The sequence below is a fragment of the Priapulus caudatus genome, unplaced genomic scaffold (assembly GCF_000485595.1).
Source record: "Priapulus caudatus unplaced genomic scaffold, Priapulus_caudatus-5.0.1 Scaffold77, whole genome shotgun sequence".
NCBI classification, from domain to species: domain Eukaryota; kingdom Metazoa; phylum Priapulida; class Priapulimorpha; order Priapulimorphida; family Priapulidae; genus Priapulus; species Priapulus caudatus.
Window position 1 is genome coordinate 440,212 of NW_014577138.1, and position 13,287 is coordinate 453,498.

General features: G+C 43.4%; 1 protein-coding gene across 1 annotated transcript; it reads left to right on the top strand.

The window, feature by feature from the left end:
* Positions 1–1,824: 1,824 nt before the first annotated feature.
* LOC106821562 (adaptin ear-binding coat-associated protein 1-like) lies at positions 1,825–3,270 on the top strand. Its single transcript, XM_014826431.1, has one exon. The coding sequence runs from the start codon at positions 1,976–1,978 to the stop codon at positions 2,756–2,758; it is 783 nt and encodes a 260-aa protein (XP_014681917.1). The 5' UTR covers positions 1,825–1,975; the 3' UTR covers positions 2,759–3,270.
* The last annotated feature ends 10,017 nt before the right edge of the window (positions 3,271–13,287 follow it).

Sequence of the window (13,287 nt, forward strand, 5' to 3'; positions counted from 1 at the left end):
GGAGAGAGAGAGCGCGAACGGAAGAGAGCAAGAGCGAGAGAGCGAAAGAGAAAGATTGAGAGACAACGAGGGAGTGCGAACGCGGCGATGGGAGGGTGCTCTTGATTCGTTTGCCCCTGAGTTTAGCATCAGATCACCTGCCGTCTGGTGAGCGCTGTCGCTCTGCGGCACTTGTTTCCTGATATCTTAATAATATTTGAGTTACTTCTCCTTATACACACAGATTTGCTTTTTTCGTCTAGCTTCCTGGTAAATTGACCCATATACTCATCTAAGCGTGCAGCATTTATTGGTGGAAACTCCGTTGCCACGTCACTATGTAGGTCTTTGTAAGAATTAGCTTGAGGTAGAGATGGCATATATGCTGCATCAACAGTTTGGCAGTGGTTTAGCAGGTTGACATCTAAGAGCTCCAGTCTATAATAGTGAATCATTATAGTATCGAGAAGCCATTACTAAGTTTGTTGTTAACTGTAGTTTGCAACATATCTCTTACTACAGTAAAGAATTATACGATGTTCAAAGGTATAACTAGACAGAGTTCACTCACAGAGAGTGCATACCTCCGCCAGAGACATACGCCATACGACTCACGAACACAGGAATAAGCCACGATATACGCCAGCGTACTGACATGTACACGCTGGCTTGCTGCATGCTCGCTCGCTCGTAGCAGCCGCTCGTTGCTGCTGCTCACTCACATGTACACGCTCGCTCTGGCTCGCTGCGCTGGCTCGCTGGGTATCACTGGCTGGCTGGCTGAGCTGGCTGACGTGCTAATAGCGATCGCGCGAACACACGAACACACAAGAGCAAATACATAACCTCCTCCAACTACGTTGGGCGGAGGTAAAAATGAGACATGGGACACACTACACACAGCCACGAATGTATTCACGCGTGCATTACGGTATGGTAGACACTGAGACACAAACACATGTTGTTTCTAAGTTAGTATGACTGTACCAGTGCCACAGCAACACAGGAAAAAGATATAGCAGCTTCGTGTACTACTAATACTAGGCTAAGCAGATGCCATTTCTCAAATAACGATCTGAATTGCAGAGCTTAATCTGGCGGAACTATTGGTTTTCCATTGTTTATTAAAACGTGTGTTAGAAAACCTATTCACTTATTTCCCTGCATTTTTACCAATTTTTAACTTTAAAATTTTGCATAAATAAAAACGTATGTATATATATTTAAAAAAAAGTATATGTTCCTGAGCTTTTGGCATACATAAAAATGCTCTTGAGCTTATTTTGTACCTTTATTATTCTCCTTGTACTGAAATTGGGTTATAGCTATTTAGTGCCATATTGCTGTAAATTGTATTCAAACATGGTCTTGATTCGGAGGCTTTTTGGCATGTTGTCACGTCTATGTAGGCATTTTGTTCAACGATACAAGCGACAACTGATCTAATCCTGCATGCGATTCGGCAGGGATTGTAACGTTTTGCATGTTTTGTATTGTTATGTGTAATAATATTTTTGTGAAAATAGCGATTTACGAGTGTTCTAAGACTTGTTAGGGAAAGACTTTTAAAAGATTGATCAGGATGCGGTACTTTTATAATTTTCATACCATCCTGCCAAATTGTACTGCATCAGTGTTTATTTGTATTTTCATTTTCTAGCTGTATTATTTTTCCCTAAAAATTCCTGTTTACTTTCAGGGCTATTATCATAGCTTTTGGAGTTGGAGGATTTGTCGTGACAAAAAAAGCCGTGGATGCAAACCGATATGAAGCAATGAAAGTCAGAGAGCGAATACAGAACTCAAACACAGGAGAATACACACCTAGTGAGCGCAGGTTCTGAAGGAGTGCTACCACGAACCTGTTCTAGTACAAACCCCAGCTTTTTATTCACCAGAGCAGTTCATGCACGTGTATGTAGTCTTCCTTCATACTGTAGAACTCTGTTGCTCCCATTAGACGAGTAGTGGCAAGACGCAAGTGTTCTACTAAAGCATGGCTGAATACGAGAGAGTGCTTCTGGTAAAACCCGAGGTGTTTGTGTACAAAATTCCGCCGCGGCAATCGAACCGTGGCTACAAGGCCGCTGACTGGAGCCTGCAGGCACCCGACTGGACAGGCCGGCTGCGCGTCGTCACGCGGCAGCAGCTCTGCTACATCAAGCTTGAGGACAAGTCCGGCGAGCTGTTCGCGCAGTGCCCGATCGACGCGTACCCGGGTGTTGCCGTCGAGCCGGTCATGGACTCGAGTCGCTACTTCGTCATCCGTATCCAGGACGAGTCCGGCCGCAATGCGTTCATCGGTGTCGGCTTTGCAGACCGCAGCGACTCGTTTGACCTCAACGTCTCACTGCAAGACCACTTCAAGTCGGAGCAGAAGTCAGTCGAGCTTGAGCAGCAGCAGCAGCAGCCGGCACTCGACCTCGCCTTCAAGGAGGGTCAGACGATATCGATCAACATAGGCAATAAACCAAAGATGGCGCGACCCAAGCCTGCTGGCAGCAGCGGAGGTATAGGGATGCTCCCACCTCCACCTGGAAGCAAGATTCCGACGTTGGCTCCCCCGCCATCATCGTTGAATCCGGTTCGAGGGCGTGGCAGTCCTGTGCGTGTGCCGGCTGCCCAGAGTGGACCCATCAGCAGCACCAATACTCAGCCATCAAGCACTGTCAACTGTTTCCTAGATCTAGAGTTTGGTGGGCCACCAGCTGCAACCAATGTGCCAGCTGCAACTGCAGTATCAGCTGTTCCGGAGACCATCGACTGGCTGCAGTTTTAGAAACAAGCTTAAACGTTGAGAATAGGTAATTCTGGTACTCCATGGTGTACCCTATATACATCTATGTAAATCCAGTAACAATTGGTTGTAACAGTTGATCACCTGGGACACAAGCTTGGAAATTTTGCGTTTACAACACAATGTATACAGGCTATCAGTGAAGAGTATGAAAATGTTACTCACATGGATGTTTATTACGTATAGTATTACATGACATCTGTTAAAATAGCAATTACTAGAATCATACAATAATTACGCGCCCGGGACATGTTGTCTGGATAGTAGTCATAACATTGTAAGTCTAGGGGGTCGTAACTTTCGCTTATGAAATGCTGTCTGTGCATAAATTACGACATTTAGACTTATTATAGTCATAACCAATTATGATGTTTCTGATAATTGGCACCCGATGTTTAGACAAATCATATTTGGATTTAATTTGGACATAAATTCACAAACCAATAGATACCTAGTAGAGGTTAGCTGTACTTTAACTGTATGCCTGCCACTAATGTAATTTCATGCTCCTCAGGTCCATCTCGTGGTTGATTTCGACCTGTTCAAAGCAATCAATTGCATCATCATTGATGTTAGATGGTCTGTTTAGCACAGCTTGGAAATGTTTAGCCCATCTTTCGAGGATCTTCTCTTTATCTGTGATGAGCGTTGTGCCATCTGCACTCAAGAGTGGTGAGGTGCCCAATGACTGTGGTCTATATATAGCCTTTAGTGCAGCATAGAAGCTCTTGGAGTCGTGTCTGTCGGCAAATGATTGAATCTCATCAGCTTTCCTGGCCAACCATGAATCTTGCATTTGTCTCAGCTTAGCCTGGACAGTTCGGCGGATGTTGTTGAAAGCTCGTCTGTTTTCTTTGAGATGGAGGTGGGATCATTGATGTAGGCCCTATGAAGGCGCTGCTTTTCTTGAAGATAAGTCTTTATTTCTTCATCGTGCTCATCAAACCAATCCTGGTTCTTAGTTCTGGCACCAAGAATCTCATACGATGTTTAATAAACACAGTCTCTAAATGTCTCCCAGTCATTTACAACATCTCCAGAGGGATGGAAGTCAGCAAGCTAAAGAAGCGAAACAGCGGCGTGCGTGCAGTGTACTTGTATGTTGCAGAGGAGCATTTGAACGGCATTTGCAATAAATTATCAGCAATAATACGCAAAAGAGAGTAGAAAAACATTAAGACTTTGGTATTAAGTACATTCCGCATTTATTTACCAGTTATTATTGAAACGTTCCAAGTGGCCCAAGTGACCATGGAAACTATCATTAGGCATCTAGGTAGGCATTGTAGTGGCACTAGTAGTATTATCAAGAACAGTCTACACATTTTTCAAACATAATTGATTAATAATCATATTGTACTCAGGACAAGTGGGGTATTTACTATAACTGCTACTGCGAAGGGAGTTGCGGAAACAAATGCACACCAGGTGTCCCTATCAGGAGTGTCATAATATAGAGGAGTATGACTCGCTCGAAACAAGAAATTTCCATGCCCTAGTTTACCAACGATTTATTACGTGAAACCCAATAAAACTGACATCAGAAGTAGCGTTGTACATCCCACTTGCCCTCACACTTTACCCTGTATCGATACTTATTCTTATTATGTAGTTATAGCTTCGAACGTCAGACATCGTTTTAGTTATTCACCTAGTCAAGCGGCAAGCGTTCACGGCCGTTGCAATGAAACAATAGGCAGTTCTCCGTGAATCGCAGGTAACAGGGTTCGGCAGGGATTTGGAACTCGCAAATCCTCGCGACATCACACTGTAAAAAGTTCCAATATGTTGCCAAAACGAAAGCTTAGCTTAAGGCTTTTATTGCGAGACTATTACTCAGAAACGCTCAATCCGAAAAAATATAGCGAAATATAGTCTCACCTCACAGCGGATCACCGATCCCCGATTACCACGATCCTGGATCGCGTATCACTGATTACCGCAACTTGAAAAACCCTAAGATTTTATGCAGTTATAGCATACATTGTAACACCATGGCATTTTTTATTATAGCAAGAATCAAAATACAAATGGCGCCTTAGTCAGAATGGGTAAACTTGTAAATTGTCAATGCACTAACTTAGTTACAAGTTTTGCAACTAAGTCAAACAAAGGGTCATCTGTTCCTATTATTATGTGTAGTTGACTCCGTTCATCTTTTGAAATTGGTCGATAGCTGGCGCTATAGTCTGAGATTCACAAGAAATGGTGGCGGTAATCAAAACGAGTAATCAAAATTCGAATGCATGTTTTGTTAAATATAGCCAAGTATGAAGGTTCTAAGACATGTTAGCATTACTCTAGACAGTTGCTGTTACTCAAGCAATAACGGTAAGTGTTGTAAAAGTGGAGACACCACGTGACTGGTTGGAAATTGTTATTCGCCATTCCTGGCTTTAAGTTCGGCTCCAAACAAACGATGATGAAGACCTTCTACAGTGGGTCCTAAACTACAAACAAGAGCCGCAGAGCGTCTGGGCTCATCTGAGGTCTGTTGCTACGGTTATAAACGTAACATTTAAGTCGTGCGTAGTGACACCTTTGTTAGGCGCAGATATGCAGATACGCAGTTGCGTACACATCATTTCAGCAACCTTCTGCATTCTGCATACCTCCCAAATCCCATTGGTTGATACAAATCTCGTGCCTGAAACTTGGTGGTTGTTTCATGGTGCATTGTGACCCTAACCCTAACCCTAACCCTATTAAAAAAAAAATTAATTGTAAAAATTATTTGTTGTTATTAAATTGTTGTAAATAAATCATGTAAATATTTGCGTTAATTGGAAAAAATTGTTAAATGGATAAATATAGAAAAATACAGAAAACAGGTAAATAATAAAAAATCGGATGGGATTCGATCCAAGGACCTTTGAGCTGTGACGCCTGTGCTGTACCCCTTTTAGACGGGTCAATATATAATTTACCCCAAAAAATTGCAAAAGTTTGTTTTAAATGGTTGTTTATTTGTTAATATGTGTCTATGTCTACAAATACTAAAAGTTCTCCAAATCGAGCATGGAAGTCACCAATTTTGAAGATTACTTTTATCGATTTTAAGTCATTTTCCGTATTAAAGATGTGAATACTCAGAAAGCCATAACTCAGTCAATTTTCATGATAGATCAATGAAACTTGCATTCTTTCCTAGGTTTTTCAGGTCAATCTTTCATATTAAAAGAGGTTCTCAGTGAATGTTGATTATCCCCTTATACATAATCGAGGGTACCCCCTACCCCATATGCTCTTATTATAACCCTCCTAATCGATAAACGAGCAGTCTCTCTAATTTGACACATCTTTTAACCAGCGATGTTCGCACAACTTTACACAGTCATCGGTCTTATATCACCTGGATTCATTTGTCATATTGTCCACAGTTTGCCATCTTGGAATGTCGCATGCACTGGTGCACTCTAGTCCATGCTTTGCTGCAGGTACATCCGCTAAGGGCATAGCGATCGTCCGAGCAGTTGCAGTGAATCATCTGAAATAAGTACATCTGGAGCAGCGGCTTTGTGTCTTGTCATTCACTGGAACAAAGTTTGTCCGCTTCTACCTCCGATCCCCACTCAGGATGGACCATTTCCTCACTAACAGCCCCATCCCTTCCATCCCCAAACCCCATGGTAGTAGGTCGCAAGGATATGAAAATTTACACAGCCGAGGTGGGGTGGAGTCGTTCAGGTGTGACGAAAGTCATGGCTCTTGACAACTTTCTTGCAGAGCATATTGATACTCTGAATAAGATGGCAGGGAGTCTTTCTGATCTGCATTTGAACAGCTGGCCACACATTGCCCATACAATCCGTGTCCACAACATCCGCGAGCTTTGCTTTGGAAAGAGAGAAGCTTTTAGAACAGTCGTTAATGACTTTTTCCTGTCTTGGACGTGGTTGATGATCCGTTGAAACCCCGACTTCTTTTCCAATGCCGATATCCTGGAGACCGACTCACATCCAGTGAAGGCGATGCACAACAACAAGTCATTGCAGAAGCTTGCCCTCCAAGCACCTGCTGTGCGTACCTTGATATTTGTAGAATTTAACTTCGCTTGTCTGAGCGGAAATATAGACCAGAACATTTGGACACGACTAACATGGTGGAGCAAAGAGATAACAAGAAGATCGTGTGGTCTTCTCCAATAAGCGTGGTCGTTCTGAAAGCAGAATGTTGATGGCTGCCTATTCAACTCTCAACGTCCGCATTCCTTCTGCTTAAGCACGCCACAGTCTCTCTGCCGCATTCGCTCCCATGATCAATATGGATCGACTGTCTGCTGTGTTTGTCTCATTGGACAAGATCCTCCTTTTTCGCCAAGACAAAGTTTTGTCCACTTCTTGTAATGTTCACCTTGTTTTGCATTCAGCTTTGCGAGTTGCGACGCTGATTGAGTTACCATCCTTTAACTAGCCCAACCTCATAACCATCAAACAGACAGTCGCTTTCCCAAGGGTTTGACAGTGAAGTGAGCGTAATCGTCTGCAATCGAACTGTAGGGCTCCCCCTCCGTCCATTTCAAGCGGTGAAGAAGAGTTCCTCCATCAGTACATAGTGATCTGTGGGTACGGGACAGTTTGTGTCACAGCATTGTCTGAATTTGGTCTTAACATATTCTGAACTAGCTTTCTGCCAGCCTTGCGGTTTGTGGAGGAACGCACATATGTCCTTGCTTCGAACAATAGACATCGCGGTAAGGCAGAGTTCATAGGTACATGACGTTCATACTAGCCGAAGTTCGTGCCTCGTGCTGCGAGACTACTAGAAACCTCGGACAGAGCGCTGGTCAATAGTACGATCCTCAGAAACTTTCACTTTTTGGGCTGGATGCTAGAGTCTTCACTTTAAACTCTGTTTGTGGAGTATTGTTGGTAAAAATCTGATTGGTCCGTCCATCGCTTTATACAATGTCTTTTTCCGATATCAGAAATCCTGCACAATTGACGTCTCCATTTGCTATGCATCCCTGTGATAGACACACCGTAATGACTCATGCAGCTGCAAACGGGTAAAGCTGTCTAGTTTTCTGCAACTTTGACCATGTCTGCCTCATCTCGTTCACCTTAGAGCGCAAGACAACACTCCTTATGGCTGTTCATGTGGTGTAACAACTTGCGGTGAGTTTCTATGCATAGCAGGTTGTGGCAGATGACAGCAGTGAGACATAGCCCAAACTGTCCTTTGTGCTCTGACATCCCGCTTCTCGCGTTAGCCCCCCTTCGGCTTTTTAGTGAGGCGCATTAGCAGTTTGTTGATCAGCTAGATCAAGAGCCAAGGCCTAGCCCAGTATGGCGGTCTGCGTCGGATACCGTGAAAAGCCCAGACTGATCTTCTGATTACTTCAGGGTTGTCCATCCTTCAACGCATACATCTTCTGAGATAGACACGAGCGACTTCAGATACTTGGATGGCCAGCGCCGCGAATATTGGCAGGCACGCTGAAAACTGGCACTGCATATGCAGTATCTCCCCAGACCCATCGATCAGCCTGCAACAAGTGCCTAGCAAATACCTAGCATGTTGCTGATAGTTTACCCACTGTTTGCTCGGTTTTGGAGGTCCTTGCCAGTTCGTCCTTTTCCGGTTAGATGCGGCGTGAATCTCACTGTGAACACGAATCTGATTCCAACACAAGACCCAATCACTTTCGCCAGTTTCACAACAATGTGCTTACAGTCTCAAGCTTCAATTCCACGTCCGGTCCTCGAAAACTAGCGGTCGATCCTCCACAATTTTACCTACAATCTGACGGTGTGAAGACACTGATCCCACCAGTAAGTGGCCACGGGAACGCTCGTTAGCACTGCTTTTCCACCTGCAATCATGCTGTAAGACGGCATTTTACCATACACTGTCTCGCATTGATCTCCTTGAGTCACACTACCAATCCATCAATAGTACCAATGGCACCAGCACGTTCATGAAGGTATGGAACTGCCAAGTAATAGCACCACCTTCCTGATTGAGCTATCATGCTGGCACTGCATTCGCTATTTCAGACGCCTCTTCCAGAATAGTGGTTGAATCGAAGGTTTAATGGACAGTCGGTATGTTGGTGTTTTGACGAAAGATTGCATAGGTAATCTAGGGTAGACAGATCAGGTTTTTCTCCTGGGTTCTGTCGGATCATTGGGAGAAACTGTAGCGAGGACTTTCCTGGATACTCACACTCCTTGTGCAGTAGATGCATCATGCCTTGCCACGCTCTGGAGTGCCTGGTGGAAACGAAACGGACAGTTTCCCAGCAAATGTCGCACTTTGCGTTCAAAGACATCAATGAATTGGTGTTTGGGAGAGGACGACAATCAAAGTTACGGTTGAAATGCTTCTGCGAAGGCGGTAATCTATGCATATCAATACTTTGTCATTCTCGACAAGTTTCACAGTCAGTCCATTTTCTGTCTAGGAATGCCGTGTGTTAAGCTTGCTTCCCTGGTGTGAATAGGCCTATCATATCCCCATCGTGAAAGGCGTACCCTTTTCCGTCCAACGTAATTAATTTCATGATCCACGGTGTCTCCGGCAAAATAACAGGCATGATCGAAGAACGGTCCATGTCACTGACCCAAACACATCCGGAGCAAGTGAACAATGCCGGCGTTCACTTCAAACTTGAACTCTCGGGGTAAGTTGAAGCAAACCCCATGGTTGATCAGACTATCCGATAAGAAACGTACCTAGTACAAGTAAGATGGGCAGTTGACAGCGAGACCAAGTTGTAAGCGCAATTACAGCTTTGGACGCACTGCTTGAACAAGACAGCTTGTCGTACCAGCAAGCCTGTGTGGTACGTATCCGTTCCAACAAAAACCAGGATGCTGCAGCAAGAATTGCAACTTGCAGGATTAAAAGCCAATCTGCTGGCCGTAAGTTTCAGTTCAGCCAGAGTTGGATATGTAATCTTCCCATTGAGCTTCAAACGGTTGTCTTGATGCCTTTTGATGATTTTGCTGCCAGTTTGGAGGATCGCTCGTTTCTGTCGCTTCCTCGTAGTAACTTCCCGAGTAAATTGTTAAAAAGTGATCACGAAGAATTGAGTTACAGAGTTTTTTCCCTGAAGGCACAAGATTTTTGAACACACTACGACCCTCGGTCACGAATATAGAGTTCTCCATACGTCTTATCAGTTTTTCCTTGAGGTATCTTATTTCCATTACGCTGTATTTACTGTCTCGCAAGTAATTCCCAGTTAGCGACAAGGTCCGATATCGTTAGCTTCTCTTGCAGTCGTTTCCGTCCAGGAATAGCACAAACCCTTTCAAATGCCTCCATGCGCTGATCGCACTGTCCTTTGGTCGTCCCAATTTTCGTTCGTTTGCGGAGTCAACTTGATGGTGAACTGTTTTTGAATGCCTCGCGATTGTGCGAAAATTGACGTTACATGACTGTTGGGTGGTAAGACACAGTCTGCTGCCATGGAAATCGCCCACCAAAGTACTTCGATGCGGCTTTGAACAGCAATGGCCCATTCATCCTTCCTATTTTTTACACTGATTCATATCGGTTTGAAACAAAATCATCTGTCCTTACATGGGTCACGTATCTTCCACTGCTTCGTTCGGGTCATTTTCGTAGCATTCAGTTGCAACAGAAAAAGGCAATACCGTTTTGACTGTCATATGTCCCAGAGAAACACAGCGCTTCTTTTATCAGGCAGGCAGAAAGTCGTCCTATTAAGAGGCACTAGCCAATGCGTTTTTTTCACGTGGTAAAACCGACGATGTTTTGTAACAGCTAGTTCCAGCTTTCAACCCTGACGTTGACACCTCTTTCGCCGAGCTTAGCACGGTTGATACCTTGCAGCTCCTTATCTGCTCGAACACCGACTGTCTCTTCACAATCCAAAATCTTTTCGCCATAAGAGGACAAGGTTCTTTTGTTGCTTGAGCTCATTATTCTTACCCTGAAAATATTAATAGTAGGTTTGAGAAAACATGTAAGATACGCCTACAGGTGAATATAGTTGCTGGGAAGATTCGAAGGGCCTAACCGACTAGATATCAACCTAGTTCAAGCATTAAAAGCATTCTTTGGGGGATTTGGCTTCCATATACAGGATCAAGCACATGGCTTCAGTAGATAGATCTATGCTTCTTTCTAATTAGAACCAAGCTTTGCCAAGTGGCGTATGGCTTTACCTGTATGTTTTCTAGAAAAGTTCATGTGAGAGATAGGTAGTGTAAACTTATGTTCCACTATTATCATGGTTGAAATCTTTCTTTTGTTTTTAACATGTTATAAGATGAATTGAAGATGCAGCACCTGTAGTCAGTGATTATGGATGGCTTAAAGTCTGCAAATAAGATTAATAATAGAGAGAGCATTGTATGTATTTTAAATAATTTAGAATGATAGATTACATCTTCGAATAATACATGTTGGCGGTGGCACGGAACCGGCAAGATTTGTGGGTAGGGTCACCCAGATATAGTATAAGGGCTGTTCAACATCACTGACGAACCATTTGTGTATGAAAGATTGACCTGAAAAACCTAGGTAAATAGTTTGCCAAGTTTCATTGCGTCTATCAAGAAAATGAGCTGAGTTATGGCTTTCTTAAGTTTTCACATTTTTAATGGGAAAATGGATCTTAAAATCGATGATAAAGTCATTCATCAAAATTGTGGTGACTGTCCCACGCATTCGAATTTTCGTAACTTTCTAGTATGTTGTAGATAGACCCATCCTAACGATAAAACCACCATAAAACAAACTTCGCAATTTTTTTGAGGTTGGGCATTTTGGCGCATAGTTGGACCCTACTATTTGGCTATCCAGGGCTTATTTGGCTTTTCTAGATTATGACTTTGCCATGCAACTATGAGAAACTAATCATTGAGGCCAGTTCACGGAATCCATGTCTAACCCTCCTGTAGGGTCAAAAGGTTATCAAGACACTTACTCCTTCGCACGTCAGTGGAAAGCAACATTTCATGGTCCTTAATAAAGTATAAAAATGGTAGGCTCAGCAGCTGAAGACAAAAAAGTGTTTTTCAACTCGTCGTCCATGTCTAAGCTCATCTCCTCAGAAAATGTCGTGATATCTAAACTCTTCTCGCCCACATTCCATTTGACCTGTGACCTCCAATAATTCGCACTGGTGATGGTTCCTACGCCAATATTCTCTACAAGACCGAATATTTAAATCACATAGGTCGAGCCGTTCACAAGTCGATTTGTGCCGCAAATCCGTATTTCCTCCTATACTGAACTACCTTAAGTTAAGGGGGAAATATTCCCCCCGTTCAGCACATTTGACCTTTGACCGTTTGACCCCAGAATTAATCCATCCCGAGTCTTTTTCACGTCCCGACGTCCGGAATGTCGGGACCTTACGTCGGAGCGGTTAAGATTTGTGCCAACTGATAGACGGAGAACGCACGGACGGACAATCATGCATTCTAGCAAGATGATCTGACTACGTCAGATGAGCTAAAATACAGAAAATTAATGAGAATTATTGAAACATTTCATGAACGGAATTGCAATATTTACTACGTGTATACTCATGTGCAATTTTGCATATATATTTGTGTTACCTCGGTGCAGGTCGGGTCTGTCAATATAGTTCCTGTTCCTGTATGACAAAAACATATCAGACCATATAACACTGCACCTCGTGTATTACCCCCATCACCACTTAGGGACACATCTACCTTGTAAGCTACTGATTTCCTCATTGCCGCCCAAACAGTGCAGAAACCGTTGTAAAACCATCTGCAGCTAAACCAACAAACTGCAAAAATCTGAGTGATGAAAGGAGTATGTATAATAGCATTTGTCATCTTGTACATGTATAAAGTATATTACGTTTTAAAACAAAGATGTCTCATATATGTGCGTGGTTATGCTTGTTAGAATCGCGGGTAATGATCTCGTGAGACGTCCGTGGGTCCGTCCGTGCGTCCGTCGTCGTCAACCAGTTGGGCACAAATCTTAACCGCTCGACGTCAGGTAACGTATTCGGACGTGGGGGTAACCAAAACGGTTGTGTCAGAAGCTGGGGTCAAGTCAAAGGTCAAGAGGGTTTAAAAGCAAGGGGGAACATTCCCTTCCTTAACTTAAGTATAGGGAGGAAATGCAGATTGCGGCACAAAATGCTATAACGCTCTCGACCTAGGGCTGTTGTAGTCGGTGTAAGCATCTATGTTATAGGAAGAAGCCATCACTGGCCGAAATTGAGGTCACAGAGTCAAAGGCCAAATGGGGCACAGGGGCAATTTAGACATTTTCTGAGACAATGGTTGACGGGAGCGATGTGAAAAACCTGTTTTTATTTGGTTTTCAGCGATGAGCCTAGCATTTGTATGGCTTTATTGAAAGACCAATGAAATGTGCTTCCACTACGTGCGGAAAGATGTAATCAGTAACCCTTTTACCTCAAAGGAGCGTTTTAATACATTGATTTGTTTATTGTTTACTGTCTGTTAGAAAGAATTTGACTGCTGGGGTTTGCTAGTAAATCTATACATGCCTGTATGCAGGCCCGTAGCCAGCTTTATAATGATCTC

Coding starts and splice junctions, on each gene's coding strand:
- LOC106821562 (XM_014826431.1), top strand. CDS start 1,976: ATGGCTGAATACGAGAGAGTGCTTCTGGTAAAACCCGAGGTGTTTGTG.